Source organism: Lactuca sativa, chromosome 9 (assembly GCF_002870075.4).
Source record: "Lactuca sativa cultivar Salinas chromosome 9, Lsat_Salinas_v11, whole genome shotgun sequence".
Classification (NCBI taxonomy): Eukaryota; Viridiplantae; Streptophyta; class Magnoliopsida; order Asterales; family Asteraceae; genus Lactuca; species Lactuca sativa.
This window is the reverse complement of record NC_056631.2, coordinates 64,094,953-64,115,156: the sequence shown is the minus strand read 5'-3', so window position 1 is coordinate 64,115,156 and position 20,204 is coordinate 64,094,953. Positions and strand designations below refer to the sequence as shown.

The 20,204-nt window shown below is 35.4% G+C and overlaps 2 protein-coding genes across 2 annotated transcripts; both read right to left on the bottom strand.

The window, feature by feature from the left end:
• Positions 1-7,466: 7,466 nt before the first annotated feature.
• LOC111918322 (pentatricopeptide repeat-containing protein At3g18110, chloroplastic) lies at positions 7,467-12,506 on the bottom strand. Its single transcript, XM_023914021.3, has 2 exons — positions 8,636-12,506; positions 7,467-8,558 (listed from the first exon to the last, which is right to left on the bottom strand). The coding sequence occupies exons 1-2, from the start codon at positions 12,214-12,216 to the stop codon at positions 7,757-7,759; spliced, it is 4,383 nt and encodes a 1,460-aa protein (XP_023769789.1). The 5' UTR covers positions 12,217-12,506; the 3' UTR covers positions 7,467-7,756.
• Positions 12,507-14,692: 2,186 nt separating this feature from the next.
• On the bottom strand, positions 14,693-17,280 carry LOC111918399 (uncharacterized). The gene is made up of 6 exons (XM_023914099.3): positions 16,854-17,280; positions 16,455-16,545; positions 16,165-16,280; positions 15,933-15,992; positions 15,769-15,834; positions 14,693-15,126 (listed from the first exon to the last, which is right to left on the bottom strand). Exons 1-6 carry the CDS (start codon positions 16,908-16,910, stop codon positions 14,947-14,949), a joined length of 570 nt encoding a protein of 189 aa, XP_023769867.1. The 5' UTR covers positions 16,911-17,280; the 3' UTR covers positions 14,693-14,946.
• Positions 17,281-20,204: the final 2,924 nt, after the last annotated feature.

Genomic DNA, 20,204 nt, shown 5'->3' with positions numbered 1-20,204 from the left:
TTAGGGGCAATTTGGAGGGGGTTTGGGGCTTAAAAACCCCATTTAAGGGTGTTCACGGTCCAAGAGTGTTCTTGGGCCGTAAACACATAATCCTGCCCCTATTTTATGTCTTAAACTCGAATTTGCATGCTAAATAAGCTATACAACAAGTTAAGGTAGATTACTTACTCGTTTGGGGCTCGAAACGGACGTTTTTTGGTTCAGAAACTAAGTTGTAGAGAGAGGGAATGGAGAGAGAGTGAAAAAGTCTCTAATGGACTCCACTCACCCTTGTATAGGGGTTTGATTTGGGGCTCAGTGGAAACCTACCCGATACTGCTGCTACACGGGGCTTTTTGTCGCACCCGATTTAGTGGTCATATTTTGACTTGGTTGAAACTAAAATTTTTCCAAGGGATTAATGAGGGTGTTTCTAATTTGTTTCAACCCTTAAAAAGTCATTTAAAAAGTCCCCAAATTAATAACCAGTCCAAAAGTTAACGGACGGTTAAATAAAACGAGACTTATTAACGGAAAAGGGGTTAAAAATGACGGAATAAATTTCGGGTTGTCACACTATAAATAAAAAATGGCCATTTAACCACAAATTTTCAGCAACTCGTGCAAGTTTTATTCATCTATATAACCCCTTAATCAACTCCAATATCACCTTGAACTATTCAACACTTTTTAAGGTTTATATACATAGTTATAGACTCCTTATGCTTCATTTTAGTTGTAAAATGTCACTTGATAGCAACTTTTGGATTGTATGACTTCACTTTTAAGAGCTCAAACACTCATTTTTAAATAGAAAATCACTTTCTAACTTCTAAATAAGAAATAAAGTTGACTCTTACATATTTCAGTTGGCTTGTGTGAAACACTCCACTTTTGATTTTAAATTTTAAATCCATTTAAATCACTTTTCAAAAATAAGTAAACATCTTTTGTTGAAAATGGTCCTAATATCTCAAAATTTCTCAAACCAGCTCAGATTAAAAGTGGTTTTAAAAGAGAGTCATCAATTCAAATATCATTGCATACGATGAGCTATCACAACATAAAAGTATCCTTCAATATATCATGAATCCTCTAAGACTTATTCCCCACTCGCACCTGAATACATGTCAAAATAGTAGGTTAGGCATGGTCAACGCCTAGTGAGCAATATCGGGATTTCATCACATTTGTAGCCAAGGAATCACTTATTCCTTGACTCATGATGCATTCCCAAAATCTTTTGAAATATCTTTAACATCATTTAAATCTTTTTTTAAAATCATCAGTCTTTACTCTTTTGGAAATCACTTAGAACTATTATTTTTTTTATTAAATAGTGTTCGAGTTCTAAACTCTTTTAATAAAATATTTCCATCCTTTCTCTTTAAAAACACTTTGAGCACTTATAAACTCTTTGAATAAACTCATTACTCTTTTCTATTTGAAAACATTTAAAATGTATGAAACTCTTTGGTTAAACTCTTTACTCTTTTATCTTTAAAAACTCTTAGAGTATATAAAACTCTTTCATTAATCTTTTTACTCTTTTATCTTTATAAAACTTAAGAGATATGAACAATCATATAGCACGTAAATGGAAAGAGTGCAATTAGAGACTCTTTTACTTCACTTCAGACACCACCTATTAACATCACCAAACATTTCGCACAAAATGACCAAAATACTCTTCTAAGGTTTTTAACATTTTGACTTCACTCATAAGATTATTTCCTTTCTATTAGCTTATATTTGAAATTTAGGAGAAATTAGAGACTGAATACTAGATTTTTCAAAAATAAAGTACCATCTACAGAAGGTTGGACACACCTATATCCATAGTGCATGTCACTCAAGAAGTGAAGTTTTTCTCATTTAAGCCATGCACTTTGCACTAGTCACTTCCAGTGCTCACCAAACTTTGCCTAAAGATTTTGATGGACCAAATAAGGGTTATTAACATTATATGAACACTAGTAAGTCTTATACTCATCATGACTTAATCAGCAAGACCTTTAGAGGTCATGAGGGCTTTAGGAAAGTATAAGATGATATCAAACATCCTTATTAGCTAATAAGCTATTAATAAATTAGAGTACTATCAACAAACATTCCAATCAATCATTTGAATCTTACTTCACTTTTAGAATTGATGATTCCTATGTTGAAAAACACCCAAAAGCTCGATTCCATAGTTTTGCTTCAAGAAACTCTCAGATCTTTTGATAAAATTTATCATGAATCACTACAACACTTGATTCATAGTTTTATAACTTCATTTATGATCATTATCACTCCGATTCATTCAATCATTGAAGTTTTCTTCATAACTTTCATGGATTCCTCATTAGAAACCGCATTCCCAATTCCAACACATATGGTGAATTCAACCAGTGGTACTCATTGCGTCAAGTCATGGATTCACTTGGAGATTTAATTTTAGGGTAAAGAAACCGACAAATTCCATCTTCCAATAATTCACTAACACATTTATTTATATATTTCCCCACAAGTGTAGCCTTTAAGCTTCAACATTTCAATAGTTCCATATATATCACTTAGGGATCGATTTTATGGAACGTATGAGTTCGTTAACCAAAACTAACATCAAATAAAAAATCAATCATTCATTCAAGTCATAAATAAAATCTCATGGAGTTGTTCCTCCATTAATGGAGCTTGAAGCTTAATTTCTCTACCAAATCTCATTTGGTTCGGTTCAATGAAGAATGAGAGATCAAATATCAAAACCTTATATGAATTCACCAACTAGAGTCCAATAAAACCACCATCATTAGATATGGAGCTTTAACACCAAACCCAAGTTTCGAAATCTAGAGAGAAATAGTATGAATTATACATTCAAATGCTTAGATGAAACCTTGGCTTCACAATCTTGTCCAATCTTGAAGAGTTAGCTCCACTTTTTCCTTCCAAGCTCAAAAATCGCAATTGGGAGCTCTCTCTCCCTCTTTTTTTACGTTCTTCATTTGCAAATGGAGAAGAACCCATGTAACTAGCTCACATAGTTAGTCGCTTGACACATATGGTTCTTCTAGCTTTCTATTCCCCTAAGGTACACATATCTATTTCATATTTAGTTATATATATTACAAATGTCTTTATATCTATATCCAGTACCACTTCTCTCTCATTATAACAAATTATAGTCTTATCTACATTCGACTATTTTCCATAGTCTCCTTACATAGCCAAACCATAATGACCACAATATTACCATTCGATTACTCTTGACAAGGGTTTATGCCCCTTTCAAAACACTTACATGGATAATTCTACATTTCATCTCTTCATTATGGGCGCAGTTCAAGTTAATGCCAAAAAGGTTGGACAACGTTGCTCAAAATTTCTCAATAAGAGTTACTCGTAACCCTTACATCTCATATATTATTTTTCTCAATGTGTTATCCTCTTAAATTTATCTTTCACAAGATCCTTCAAACCTCATTGACCTCTTTCAGACTCTCCTCCTAAAGCTTTCTAATTCATTTGCACATGTTTTCATCTTTACGAGTAATCGTGTAATCTAACTACGTCAACTGGCAATCCGCTTTTCATTTCACATCATGCATGGTTTATCTTTCTTAAAATCTCAAGAATTCTCTTTTCAAGATCTCTCTCTTAAGTAAAATGTTCTAGCATAGTTATTTTCGTCCAATATACATGTCTTCCTTTATTTTTAACAAACTGAATAAATTTTAAACCATAAAGACTTAAAGCACTCACGTCCTAGCTTTGTTATTCCAAAGGGTTTCGTAATTAACCCTTGGTAAGATAGGATACACAAATACCATTAGAGGGAAAGAATCATTCTGCCATTGTTCAATAAACTCCACCTATTATAAACTTACTTGTTTTACTCTTAATGTAACGCCTTGTTCCGAATTGATTCCTAATTCGAGGTTGTGGCCCGAAGAGCGGTCATCATAAGGATTAGGCCTTTAAAAAGGTAAGATTTAGGCCCATTTGGATGTAGGCAATGTAGATATGTGACCCAATAGTCTGGTTTGCGCTTTGGAGTCAAATAGTAAAATGGGAATGTAGTGTTTTCAGACTTCTTTTATGAATTATTGTGTTTTATGTTAAAAGTAATTAGATAGGATTGTAGAGATCCTCAATACCTTTTCATGGATATAAAGAACATTGAAAACAGAGTTAGAACGAAGAAGTTATGACCATTTGAAGTTTGGGTGGTTTTGGGCCAAGCTGAGTGCGTTGGGCGTACAAAAAGGTGTACGATGGGCATACTAATTTAACCATGAGTACGTTGGGCATACCAGGAGTACGTTAGGCGTACGCAATCAATGCCTAAACCCTATTTTCGTGGTTTAAGCCTTATTTAAGCTCCTTAACTCCCCCAAACCCACTCCATTCTCAGCCTCCACCCCTCCAACACCCCTTTCATGAAACCCTAACCTTAGATGAGCCTTTTTTAGTTAAAAGAAGGTGATTTTGAGTGCTTTGGAGTATGCATGGTGCACCTTGGAGAAGAAGAAACTTCTTGTAGAAGTGTTGGTTGCATTGGAGCTTGTAGATCTGGACTTTGTTCACCTTGATCTATCTTCGATGATGCATTTGTTAGATCTAGCTAGTTTTGGATGTTATGAGCTTTTGGTCATTTTAGTGCATAAAGTTTAGATCTTGAAAGGTTGTGACCTTGTTATAGATAAAGTTGAACATCATTATGATTCAGATCTGAAGGTTTGGAGACTTTGACTTAATGGATTGAGTTGAAAAAGATGCACTTTTGGTCCCATTTGATGCTTAAAGGCTAGATCTTGGTGGTTTGGACCATTCTAATGGATAAATTTGGAAACTTTATCCATTATGGACCTTTTAAGATCCATAAAAATGTAATCTTGATCCTTTTATACCTTCCATGAGAGTGTCATGATGTCATAATGGATTGATAAGTTAAAGTTTTAGCTTTTGGACCTTTTCTAGACATGGAAAGTCATAAAGGTGGAACCTTTATGACTTAGAATGATGTTGTGGGACTAGATATGAGTGTTGGATGAAAGGACTTAAGAGATTAAGCACTTAATGGAAAAGTGTCATTTGGCCGGGTACGTCGAGCTTACCTTTGAGTACGCTGCACGTACTCATATGGGGTCCCGATTCTAGTTGGTAAGTACGCCATACATACGAGCTGAGTACGTGCGTACTCAGCCTGAAGTTTGACTTGTTAACTTTGACTTCCGTTGACCGTTGACTTTTGACCAAGTTTGACCTTGGGCCAAACTTGAGGGTTTTGGCCTATTAACTAAGATTTTATCTGGTTCTGGTATTGATAGCTCGGGAAGCCGGCGGGGCAGCAGCTAAGGATTTCTTCCAGGAAGCTTCTGCAATCGAGGTGAATCTCCTCACCATACCAATGGGTTGAAGGCACCAAGGTCGGCCATGTTATTTAGTTGGGGTGTTTATTGCATGTGTGCTATCGATGTGTTAGGTATTTATGTGAAGACCATGTGGAGGTTCCCATGGCAGTTAGTCAAGACCATGTGGGGGTTCCCATGGCAATTAGTTATATATAGTATGATGGTTGTCTCCGTGACTCTTGCATGTAGCGGCTATTTGTCAATGATGTGTCAATATGTTATGTATGTGTACGAAGACCATGTGGGGGTTCCCATGGCAGTTAATTAAGACCATGTGGGGGTTCCCATGGCAGTTAGTTTATTTAGTTGTGATGTTTATTACGAATGTGTTATCCATATGTATGCATTTATGTTAAGACCATGTGGGGGTTCCCATGGTAGTTAGTTAAAACCATGTGGGGGTTCCCATGGCAATTAGTGAAGACCATGTAGGGGTTCCCATGACATTTGGTAAGACCATGAGGGGGTTCCTATGGCAATTAGTAAGACCATGTGGGAGTTCCCATGACAATGGGATAAGACCATGAGGGGGTTCCTATGGCACCCGGAGTAAGACCTTGGAGGGTTTCCACGACTTCCTTATATGTTTATATGCATGGCTTATGTGATTAATATGGATTATTTGGTTATGCGGATTATGTAGGGTAGGTTATGGGGAACTCGCTAAGCTTCGTGCTTACAATTTTGTTTATGGTTTTAGGTATCATTGGTTTTGAAAGGAATGGTTCGGCTTGATCGTAGCGCACACACCCATGTTTCTGCAACGTGTGATTTTGGGATGAACTCTGATAAATGTTTTAATTAGCAACGTTTTTGGAATACTTGGATTTAAAAGATATCTGTGTTTTGACTATAATAAAAATGAAATTTTTACCCTTGATTTTTGGGCCGTTACACTTATTGAAACCTTGGCTACACTCAATCTTCTATCTGAGGACTCATGAACATATTATGTTCATATCGACACTATATTTTCACTTCAAACATGATCTTAATTAACATCTCATGTCCCTTGACTTTCATTCTTATATCCATTATCATACTCAACTATTTATCAAGCTCGCCACAATCCACCAAATTCTCTGGAATTTTACTATGTAACACATCATATAATCATGTCCTTCATGGGCATATCTTGGGTACCACATCACATACAAGTTATACAACGATTAGCATTCTAGTATCTCAACATTCTCATATTTATTTAACCACATTATTCTTATCGTTCCACCCAACTCAAAACTTTTAATCTGCTACAATAACCATCGGATATGATCAAATTATTGTCCCAATTGCATATGTACTCCATATGAGGTGGTACTACAACCATGTCGGTCCTTCAAGACATTGATATTATATTCATGTGCTTTTCACATACTATGACATTTACATCATGCTTCACCTAGGGATGTAGATATACATTAAATGACATATTTTTAGACTCATGGATACGCAAAGCAACGGGTGGGCTTTAGCTCATCGGGTCGGCCACACCGTGAGCCAAGCATGTCAGGTTGATCTAACAAATAAGTAGGTTAGATCCATGTCTTCTTAGTCACACTATTGTGCGTCATTAGGCGGAGTAACGAACATGCGGGGCACATTAGTGCACAGGTAGAGGCCATTGTTGTGTCAGTAAGAATGATGATTAGCCCATTATAAACTTTTTTAGGTCAGATGAAGTTGATAGTGTCATGCTCAATCAGTGACATACTTGAAGCTCAAAAACTCAACTCAGGCTCCTTAAAGTAATCAACATTTTTGAGCTCGACTAGATTATTTATTAAAAATATGAAAGTATATTAAATTGTAATAGAAATACGATTAGGCTTAATTTGGCTTGAATATGTAAATATGAATCAAATAGAGAAAATGCAACTTCAACTAAGCTTGAGTATGCTCATGAGCTTCACATGCCAAGTATTTTAAAACTCGAGCTTGACTCGATAACATACTAGAGTAGCTCAAGCCATTTTGAGTATTTTTCTAGTATGTCATGAGTTGGATTGACTTAATTACACCGTTCATCCAGTTGCAACCATAAATCTAGTAATGTAGGGAGCAGACATGTATGGTGTTACAACTACATTTGTAACTAATGACGTATTATACGAGCAAGTAAAACATGAGTACACTATATTGACCCATTAATCGTACATGGATGCGTCAAAAACAAGCGAACCTATGTGATTGTGAATGTCACACTTGTTTTGTTCAACTTTGCCTTCCTTGGGCCAAACAAACCCTCCTCTTCCTTTATCAACATCTTAAGAATCCCCGGGCTTCAGCATTACAACACCCGCAGACCCTTGAACCTTGACCCAATTCTTAGCCCAAACTTGTTGGCTACCTCTATCAAGTTGGTTTTGTGTGAATCATTATTTGAAAGCCTCCTGCCTTACATATTTCCTCTTGGGAAACCGTGTCTTCTTCATACCCCCGAATCTGTTCAACTTTTCTAGCTTCTCTTTCCTCCCATCGATATCAGCCTGGATAACTTTATCTCTTTTCTCAGCCGACATCAAAGCCAACCGAGCAAACTTCTTGGGTCTAACATGCCCAAGCCTCTCATTAATCTCCTGAAAAGCAGGAACAAGCCCACACCTAATGTAACACCCTTCAACAACTTGCATCGAGTTCATTTCAGGGACACTAACACTGTTCTTCAACTCAAGATCCAAACAAAACGGTGAATCTTTCAACCACATTCTTAAAGAATGGGCTTTTGCAACAAGTAACCCACTTCGAGTCTTACATGGCAAAAATGGGGATCCCATTTCCCAAAGATAAGCTTTCAAAGTAGTGTTTAACGAGACATTGTTATACTCAGAAACCCCGGTGATTAAGACAACCGATTTGGGAGACATCGGGACACCCTCTAAAGATGCATCCTGCATCTGGTCAAGCCATAATGTAAGACCAACGAGGGCGGCACCACCAGATAGCTTCCTGAAATCAGCTCCCCAGTCCTTTTCCGCCACCCTGAACACATTATTCCGGTATATATCTTTTTTCACCGCCAGTTGAAACACCCATGAAGCTGTGGCTCGAAGCTCAAATGCCCATAACAGATCTTCAATGGCGTTTACAAAGTTAAGTGCTGCGTTATCTTCCATGGGTTTCAGTTCTTCAAACACCTGGTCTACCTCCATAACCATGGAGTCTGAGTTTTCCAAAAGCCTGTAAAACACAAAAGATTTGAGTTGCGAATTGAAATTTGAAAAACATGAAAACTTATATAGACAGATCTGACTTACTTAATTGGAAGATCAAAACCAGCATCTTTGATTGCTTTCAAGATTGTTATTGCTTCACTCTTCGTCTTGCAGAAACTAGCAGCCCTAATGAAACAGGTCCATATCCGGTGATCTGGTTTGACCCCTTCTGTCATCATCTCCGTGAGCTTTTGAACTCCAGTGACATAATCACTGTTCTTGAAATAAGAATCAATAACAGATGAATAGGTTAAAGTAGTGAGGCTCTCGCCACTGGACTTCAAATTATCAAGAACCTTTTCCGCTTCCATGGGGTTTCCCGAGCTTCCATAAGAAATCATAAGAAGATGCATCGTAGCAATCGTGGGTTCGATTCCTTCTTCTTTCATTAATTTGAAAATCTCTTCCGATTTAGAATGGTGTCCAGCACTTCTATATGTCTTCATCATTAAATGATAAAATGAACGGTCCAGATTATACCCTTCACTTTTCACCTTTTCAAAAAGCTCCTCCACGTGTCCCACCATTTGTAGCTTACCAAAGGCGGCTATCAGGCTTTTGTAGGTGGTCAACTTTGCATCTAAACCTTGTTTGACCATTTCATTAAGTAAAGACAACCCAATCTCGGGCTTATGGTCTCTGCAATACATTACGATCAAAGTATTGTATGTATCGGAATCCGGTTTAAGTCCATTTTCTTGAATCTTGTGGTAAACTTCAATTGTTTTTCTATAATCTTCGATGTTTGTATATAATTTGAGTAAAGAATTGAATATAAAAAGATCGGGTTTGAATCCGATTTCCACCATTTCATCAACCATAGCTTCAACATCACGAACATGTTTCACCTTACAAAGCAAACCGATCATTACTCTATAAAGATTCATAGTCGGAAAATATCCTGCTGCTTTCATTCCATGGTATATCTTCTTCACCTCGAACACATTCCCAGCTTCTGCAAACGCTTCAAGCATCAAAACAATGGAGTTTTTGCTGATTTTAAACCCTAGATCTTGAAGCTCTTCAACCACAACGTACAATTCGTCTAATCTCCCATCAACAATTAAAGCTTGCATAAGCCCGTTTACCGATTCTACGGTGGGACCCGGCCCATCTTTCATCATAGTATTGAAAGCTGCTCGCGCCTTTTCGTATTCACCTTTTGAAGCATAAGCTTGTATTAATGCATTCCAAACTTTTCTGTCTACAACAGGAAATCTTTCTCGAAGACTTTTGACCACAGTCTCCGCCTTTTCCAGTAGGCTTGACTTTCCATAAGCATCGATAAGATCGACATAAACTGAAATCTCATCGATTGATTCAGCTCGGTTGATCAAATCATGAGCAGTTTCTGGAAACCCTAATTTACAGTACATAAGAGCAACATTTGTGTATATAACATTAGAAGGTTGAATTCCGATGAACATCATATCTGAGAGGACCTGAGAAGCTTCTGAAAAAAGCTCAGCCTCCTTGCAGGCTTCAATCAGTGATTCATACATTGAAGAGCTCCCAGTGAACAAATTTGAATTAGAATTCCGACTCTTTCTGTATTCATCAATGGCAGCATCTAATTGATTGGAATTGCAGAGAAGCATAATCATAGCTTCAGTAACAATATGATCCGATCCGGGTGAATGTTCTTTAAGAAAATCAAGTAAATTTAAAGCTTCCACATGCCTTCCGGATGAACTGTAAGAACTTAATATGGATAACAAGCTCTCATGGTCTAAATCATTACCCTCTAAAATGGCGTTTTTCAGCATGTTAGCTGCATAATCGTAAGACCCACCTTTCACTAGAGTAGATGAAATGACTTGGGGATTCAAATTACATAACTTCTGCATATCTTTAATAATTTTTTCAACACAATCTTTGTTTTCATTAAGAGATTGGATTAGGAGCTCATAAAGAGATAAATCTGGGGTGAAACCATCACGAACCATGTTGTTATACAACATCATAGCTTTGCCTCCATCAAATCTCAAAAACACATCCAACATGACTGAATAAGCAAGAAGATCAGGCTTGATACCCGATTTCACCATGGAATCAAACGTTTTTTCAGCCTCGAGTCTCTTTCCGGCCTTCGCGTATCCACATATCAAAGCACTGAAAGTTCTCAAACTCGGTTTAATCCCGGAATCCATCATTTCTGACATCACGTTTGCAGCTTCAGAAATCTTATTACCTTTACCTAAAGAATCAATAAGAACAGTGTATGTCACAACATCAGGTTCACAACCACGTGATTTCATGTCATTATAGAGCTTCAAAGCCGATTCATGTTGCCCTAACTTCCCATACATATGAATAACAGTATTGTAGGTCATCTCATCTTCTCCAAACCCTAATTTCACCATTTCTTCACGTAGTTTAATAACTTTATCCACATTTCCTTCTTTAGCAAATGCATAGAGTAAAGAGTTATATGTGACTGCATCTGGGACGAACCCTTTTGAATCTAAGTCTTTGAACAGTGATTCGGCTTCATGAACTAATCCACATCTTGCATAAACAGATAACATCGCGTTGTAAGTCCATAAATCAGGTTGACATTTGTTTGATTCCATGTCTTTATAGACCTTGACTGCTTCTTCCAAGTTGGAATCATGAGAGCAAGCACTTAACAGAGTGTTGTAAGTGATGATATCTGGTTGGAGACCTGAACGTCTTACTTCAGTTAGCAGATCAATTCCCATGTTTGGTTCCATTGGAGTGGATTTAAATCGGGCATTGATTAATGTGTTGAAACTGACAAGATCTGGTTCGTATCCCCTTTCACGCATTAGATTGAGGATTTCTTGAACTTTTGTAAACCTTCCGTTTCTGGCATAAACACCCATCATTGCATTGTAAACTTGTACGCTACCGTCTATTCCTTCTTCTGATCGATTGAAAATCTCCATGGCTAATGCTTCTTGATTGGCTTTACCAAGAACAGCTAGTATGGTGGCGAGCATACGGGCATTTGGGGAGTACCAATTACGAAGGTTTAGCCATTCGTAAACTTCCAACGCTCTTTGCCAGTTTAATTTCCCGATTCCTTTCACTAAGAAACAGAAATCAGTAGGCGTCATCTGAACCTGTCTATCGTCCAACACATCGGCGACAAACTCGTGAGATTTCAACCCTAATATTCGATCAGTTAAAAATTGAACCCTTTGTCTCCAATCTTTTGCTCTTTTCAAAGCTAATTTCGTCATCTTCTTTGCCACTCCGCGGCTATTCCTACCCGGATATTCTAGGGTTTCGTTATTCATTTCCAACGGTTCCACTTTTCCTTCAATTTCGTTACCAGTCAAAGACTCATCTTCAAAAACATCAATTTTGGGGGTTGTGGGTGAAATTGGGAACTGGGTTTTGTCTGTGTTATAATTATCGGTTGGTTCTTTTCGGTTAGGCCATCTGACTGACGGGGATGCTCTGCTGTAGCTAAATTTCTTGGAAGGTTCATGTTGTTCGATAGTTGTAATGTCACTGGTTACGGATGAAGAAGAAGAAGAGGTTGAGCAGGAAATATGAGAAGAAGTTATGGTTTTGCGTACCTTGGATGAATCGTTGATGGCATTCAATGTTGGTGAAGGCGCTGCAAAAGCTAAGATTCCAGAGGTGAACGCCATCCTCCTGTGTTTTTTACAAAGATTTTACAGAAACGGGGAACTAATCGTCATCTAGTTACATATTTGTGTGTGTGTGTTTTATATGTACAAGCGATGGACGAGAGAAGGCGTTCAATTTTTGGCGGATTGTGAGAAGGTTTTGTAGATGATGGTCCACAGGCCGTCGATGAATGAAAGGTGGCTAAAAAGATCAAAGATTTTTGTTGCTTCTCCCTCCAAAAAGGTTGAATCTTTAGGTCAAAACCCAACCTTTCAACATTTTTAGGATAATATTGGTAATTAAGATATATGGCAGTAAATTATGTAATCAGTTTTTTTTAATTAAATAAGTTTTATTAACTCTACTTTTTTATTCCTATAAATAGATCATTCAACTAATAATATTTATAATAGAATATAAACTTTTTAAATCTATATCTATTATCTAAAAATATTTATAATAGAACATTCAACTAATAATGTTTAGTTTGTAGTTTGAATTTGGGAAAGTTGTAGTTCGCATCCTTAGACTAGGGGGAGTGGGAGTGGCATGAGTCTATGTGGCATCTGGGCACCTGATATTGCATACGTCGCCTTCTAAACATGGTATGATAAGATGATAAGTTCAAATGAACATGACATATGACAAAATGACATTGAAATATCGGATAATGACTCTCTTTATCTCTCTTGCATTTTATCTCTTTTCCTCTTTTTTTTTTTTGTCACAATGCATCACCCCCTCGCATATGGCAAGATGATATAGATTACAACAAAAATGATGTGGAAAGTCTTTGTCATTGCTATTACTCCCCCAAGCCTTATAATTTACAAATCTCATGTTTTTGAAATGACTATATCACTTTTTCTAATATTTTTTTCTTTGTTGAAAAAATCTAGGCAATTATTGCTAAAGACTCATTTTCTAGTACTTTTTAGTCTACAATGATTTTGTGAACTTTTTTTATCCATGTTTGGTCTTTTTTACATATGAGTTGGTAACCATACATGTAATACTTTATTTATTATTTTTTTTAAAAGCCTTAAGCCCATTCAATCAAGTGTTGTGTTCTATTTTAGTTGGTGTAGGTAACGATCAATATTTTAGTAGAAAACAACAAGAAGCTTCAAACCATTAAGTAATATACGGTTTGTCTAATTTTATACATGTTTTGAAAAACCATGATCTTGATAAAAGCTCGTTATTATCCTAATGTCTTCGAGTCCATCAAGGGCCCCACGTTGATTCTCCTACAACATTGACAATGGACATACATCACTCAAGCACCTTCCTTCCAAATCCCTTAAGTTACACGGATGCCCAAATTGACACTACGCTAACGAGGATTTCATCGTTATAGAGAATGGTAGCTTTGCTTTATTTATTCGTGAATTTGTTAAAGAACCAACCCATGATGTTTATTATTGTGTTTTGAGCAAACCATTTTCTAAAGGGTGATGATGTACCTTTAGTGTTTAGAGATTTCATAAATCATGGTAATAACAGTGAGGATAGGATAAGTGCATTTATTGAACATTATGGATACAAGTTGTTGGGGGCCGGTAGGGAGGAGAATAGGGTTTTTGAAATCGATGAGAACTTGGATCTTCTTGAAGAATCATGTGAACACTTTCCGAATCTGATATGCCTAGGTTACACAAAATCCAGATTATAGGGATAATCCTTCATGGAACAGTCTCGTATTAAGACCCTGATATGAGGCCACTACGGGTGATGAGAATAGGGATAACTCCGCACCTCCTAACTTGTAATAAAATCAAGAATTAAACTCCATTGGTAATCTTTAAATTTTATTATACTAAAATGACATGACACTAAAATCACCAACACAAGTTGCATGAGCAGCTTCAAGATGAAATCGATATCGAAGGAGATGACATGGGTTTAGATGATGATGATGGAATGATTGTAATTGATCATAAAGGCGAAGCAGGTGTAATAGTTGGGGATGAGGCGACAGGTGAAACAAAAGTGAAGGTTAAAAAAGTGGTCAAAATCTGGGAATGAGGTGAACAGTAATGGCAAGGTAAGGTGTTGTAGATGGGAATGTTGATAAAAAATGGTTACTGGACTGAAGTTTTTTTATGTAAAAAGGATTTTGAAAGTTTTTGCATGAAAATGGAAATGCTTGTACTGCCAAAAGCTTTGTTTGTATGAATGAGGTTTTGATGAAGTAAACGTAATATATATAGCAAAATATGGTATTGTGTACTTTGTATAGGCTGAGTATTTGTATCTATATGTTGCTAATATGCGGGTATAAGTATATGGAAATGGAAAACACAACGTGGCATTTTATAAGTAAAAGGGATACAAAATATGTTACTTGTTTGGAAGTAAATGTGTAAACATGCATGTATGTATATGTGTCTGTTTGTTTAGCAAATTCCCTGACACTGACAGTGATAATAGGGGTATGGATGGAGAAGTATAATACACCAGACAGCTATAAGCATTGGTTTTAAAAATATTAAGTGACAGAAAAGAAAATACGTGGTAACTGATTAGAGATCTGAATAAAACAAAACACCCACTCACACACACACACAGCAGTAGCAGTAATTTTTCTTCTTTACATTATGCCAATAGGGTGCCATGCGTCCATCCAAGCCTCTGATATATGTTCTGAATATACATATCATACTTAAGAAAAAGAAAGAAAGAAGAAAAAACATGGGTGATGAGAGTATTCATTCATTCATTCATGGTTTGGTTTGGTTTGGTTTTAATCAGAAAGATGATGAGGTGGTAGCCGCCTTCATATCCTTTAGGGTGCTAGCCAGCCAGTCCAGACCCTCGTATAGACCATCTCCTCTAAGAGCACACGTGCCTTGTATATGCCATTTCCTGTTTTTCAGTTCATACATCCCCAGCCCTTCACACACCTCCATAGCTGTCATTGCTCCTTTCTGTACCCAACCACAATCAACTTCAATTTAGTTTATATATAAGAATGGAATGTTTTATCATCCATCACTTATTGGAATAATCAAATTTTCAAAATCAATCACTTTAACAATTAATAAGGACGCCTTCATTTGCTATGGTGATTTCAATGGTATAAGATATTGGTCACTAACTTTGCCAAATCAATCAAGTGTATAAATAGATATTCAGCCAAGTGGAACAACATTGGTTGGACTATTTCATTATATTCAAGTTCGTAGCTGATAGGCGATAGCTCAACTATGTTGTGCACAAGTACCTTGTAGATTATATTCTTCAAAAAATGGGTTGTTGTAACATATGTTTAGAACCCCTCAACTTATGATAACTTACGCAATAGACCCATGGATTTGGAAATATCGTCATCAACAATATTTCCCTTATCCATGACTAAAAAGGAGAGGTTTGCTTATCCTATCAAGGTATCTCCTAAACTTAGAACACCATAAGGTATACTCATATAAGGAAAAAAAATGGCTTCAACAAGATGATGATGATGATTATAATATGTGACAAGAACTGTTGGCACCAAAATAATGAGTTCATCTTGTTGAAATGATTTACAACAATTTAATGAAATGAAACAATACAAGTGTAAAGCATACCATGTCCTGTTTGTTTGCAAACACCAAGATGACACAGTTGGTCATGAAAGGGTCATTGATAATAGCCTGAGAATAAAATACAAACAGATAGGATGAGGATTGAGGAACACTGCAATCTAAGAAAAATAGTTGCATGATAATATACAAAAATACAATTATAATACCTGAAACTCTGCCTTTGCTCTGCCAATCCTCTCTCGATCCAAAGAGTCAACAACATAAATCTGGAAATAACAATCTCAGTATACTACATATTTTAAAGATCATGACATCTTATCCCAACAAAAGGGGATAACTTATTGTATTTCATAAAAGATTAAAAGCACTAAACAATTTGACTTGTTAAATCAAAAACTACCTTAAACACAGGAAAAAAAAAATTATGGTTATTCTTACCAATCCATTTGTGTCATTGAAGTAATGCCTCCACAAGGGCCTTAGCTTTTCTTGCCCACCAACATCCCAAACCGTGAACATCACATTCTTGTACTGAACTTTTTCCACATTGAAACCTGCCACAAAGAGAATTTCATTTCAAATATTCACCAATTATTTGATTTATAATACATTCATTATACATAGCATGTTTTGTGGTTTAGGGCTTACCGTTAAGCAATAAATATACAGAGTACAGAGAATAGCACCATTGAGATCAGACAATTTAGCATGATTTCATGATGGCTTACCAATAGTAGGGACAGTTGATAGAACTTCTCCAATGTGCAGCTTGTACAGTATGGTTGTCTTCCCTGCTGCGTCTAACCCCAGCATCACAACCTATTTGTGCCAAAACCAATTCAAACAACTTACATAATAAAAAGCAGGTGTGATAAGCATACAGAAAACTATAAGATTCAGTTCAATTTGTGATTGTTCTCAAAGTTCACGACTGAAATATGGGAAGATTGTAGATTGGCCTAGTTCAATCCAGCTCAGTTTGCTAAATACGAGTACAAAACCCTAGATTCAAATTACAAAATGATTACCTACGACGTTTAATCAACGAGATTGACACAAACTACAACTGCATAACCGGAGATAACACAAAAATCGATTTAAATGGAAGAGTGAAACGGAAAGTGTACCCGCATCTCGCTGTTGCCGAAGAATGCATCGAAGAGCTTGCGAAAAACTTGTCCCATGGCTGCCGAAATTCAATCGACTGCTTTTTTATGTATCTTCTTCTAGTTGTTAACCTTTATGATGTATATATGAAATTGGGGCAACGATGAAACCCCTTTTTTTCTCCGTTGACAGAAAGAACAGGAGATGGTGTTGGATCGGTAGAATTAGACCAAAAACAAACGATATTGTAAAAATAAAAGACAGGGAATATGGTAGCGTTGCTTCAGAGAATCTTCCTACTGGCGCAAATTTGCTTGCATACGATTACGAAGGCCACAATTACGATCTCTTTTCTATTTACTTGTTTTTCCTACAATACATTCTGAATTTTGGATTAGGGTTCTCGTGTTTGACAGCACTTTCAATGCTCAATTGCTCATGGAGTCTATTTTGGCCTCCTAACACAATATAATTATATACTTCATCATAACAAATTGACAATAATCATATCATATTATCCTAGTTTAAATGGAAAAATGACTTATAGAATAATTACGTTTTAAAATTGTTCAAAAAAAAATCAAGTAAGCTTGGATTGTTCAAAAAATATCAAATAAGATCTTAGTATAAAAAACACAAACTAACTAAATACTTTGTTTAAATAATCAAATGTTACCCTTATGGACCGATATTTCTGGATAAAAATTAATTAAGGAAAAAAAAAACAAGGAAAAATTACTCACGATAACTATGTTTCAAATCATTCAAAAAACACCATTTAAATTTGATTTGTTTTTAAAACATCATTAAAATAAGGTTTTTGTACAAAAAATCACCAACAAACTATACATTTTATTTAAATGTTAGTAACCATGGAAATGTTGAGGGGAAAAGTAAGGAGATGCATAAGACCTAATTTTTTTGGGGCCAAATTTTATTATATATATATATATATATATATATATATATATATATATATATATATATATATATATATATATATATATATATATATATATATATATATATATATTCAAAGGAAGGAATCACATAACCAAAAAAATATATAGGAGAATAACATAATAAAGATTTTGGTTAAAGTTACTATTCGGTTGGGACAAACCCCAAAGTTTTTGTCGGGGATTAGTCTTCGTAGTTGATGTCAAAAATCGAGAAGGATGCCCACAACCACAAAGATTTGTATCATCAAATATTTTGTGTCTTTGAGATGTGTGAGCTTGAGTCGGAGATGATTGATTTAGTGGAAAAAGAAGTAATAAAAGGAGAAGAAGAAATCATTCATTCATGAAGAAGCTCTAAATCGACTCATAAATGAGGAATATGTCAATTAATGGCATATCACTAAGTATTATGACATGTCACAATAATAAGGCAAAGTCATCATTTAACCTGCAAGAGTCGGTTGCCAGTGGGTAACATCTGAAATATATATATATATATATATATATATATATATATATATATATATATAGAGAGAGAGAGAGAGAGAGAGAGAGAGAGGATCAAATGAGAACACCTAAAAGGTTAAGAACGCGAGAACAATTCTGGACCAATCAATATATAAGGGCATACTAGTAATTGTATATTTTAATTAAATTAAAATAAAATAAATTTCAATCAAATTCTTTTAAATTTAGGAACAGTTACCAAAAAAGAAATAAATATTCAATTTTTTATTTTTCTTATTAATTGAATATAAAAAACATTTTTACCAAAATTTACTTTAAAACTAAAAAAAAAATTCTTAAAAAAATCAGATTTTTTTCTTCTATTTCACTTTTTTTGTGTTAAAAAAATGAATAGAAATCGAACACCAAATTAGTATATTTGTATTCATAAATGATTTTTTTTCAAAAAACTTGATACTACTCCAATCACAAATAAATACACATCAATTTACAAGTAATCTAATTCCTTTTTTTAATCAATTGAAAATAAAAAGAGTGTAAAAATTATCATTTCTTCATAAAAAGAATACCTCTAATCATAAATAAATATACTCATTAACCCATGCTTACACTGTTATTCACAAATGAATACACTACTATTAACAAATGAGTACCCTGTTATTCAGAATTGAATAAATGAATACCTCTAATCATAAATAAATACATTCATTCATTGTAATTCACAAATGAATACACTTATATTCACACATGAATGCAATGTTATTCATTCACTGTTATTCACACATGAATGCACTCTATCCACAAATGAATAACTGTTATTCATAGATAAATACAATTTTTCATTCTTCCATTTCCTCTCACCTTCCCTTCTTTTTCTCCTATCTTCGAGGTGCAACAAAAACACCCCCACCAGAGATGTTTGTTGGTGGTTTCTGGCGAGCCAAGGGCAGCAGCCCCCTCCGTTTTCTCCCACTGTTTTACGACAGACCAAGCAACCCAAACACCCCCTGTTGTCGTTTTCTTTCTGCCTTCCTCCCCCTCTCATTGACAGTAACTGGAATAAGAAAACGAAGTGGTGAAGAGGTTGCCAGAATAGCCCCAGCCACTCCACTACTGCGATGAACCACCAAATCGATGGAGGTGCTCCCTATTCTTCTTTCTTCGCTCCTGAAATAATTTCATACTTCATCATTTCATGTTCTTGATAGAAAACCCTAAAATCGGAAAAACACAAAATTGAAAGTGAAAGAGATGGATTTGCAACTCAAAACATCGAATAAAGGTGATATATCAATGAATCGATTTTGAATAAATGAAAGATAAAGGAAGCCCTAATCATACCCTTTACCTTTCGTAACCAGGAAACCACTATCGACATAGCCTCCATCATTAACCTTTTATCTTCACAACAACATTCAAGCAAAATCGAGACCATACCTTCTAACTTGAAATCGATTGTTGGTCTAGAATCTCCAATAAAAACCGATGAACTAACATTGAGTTGTAGGAGTGCTCTTTCGCTGATTCTATGGCCTCCTCCTGCTCTATGGTCTGGGTCGGCTTCTAGTATGTTGTATGAGATGAGGCGGTGAGGTGATGCAGATGTCGATTGTATGGTCAACAAAATAGAGTGAAATAGAGTAATTATATGAGTTTACAAAATTAGGTAATGCTTATTTACCTTAATAGCCTCTATAATTTTTTTTAATTTAAAATTTAAATGTATTAATAATTAGAAAAATAACAATTAATTATAGCCACACATCTTAAGAATCAGATGGCTCATATATGTTCTCGTGTTCTCAACCTTTTAGGTGTTCTCATTTGATCCTACTCATATATATATATATATATATATATATATATATATATATATATATATATATATATATATATATATATATATATATATATATATATATATAGTTTGTTGGTGTTTTT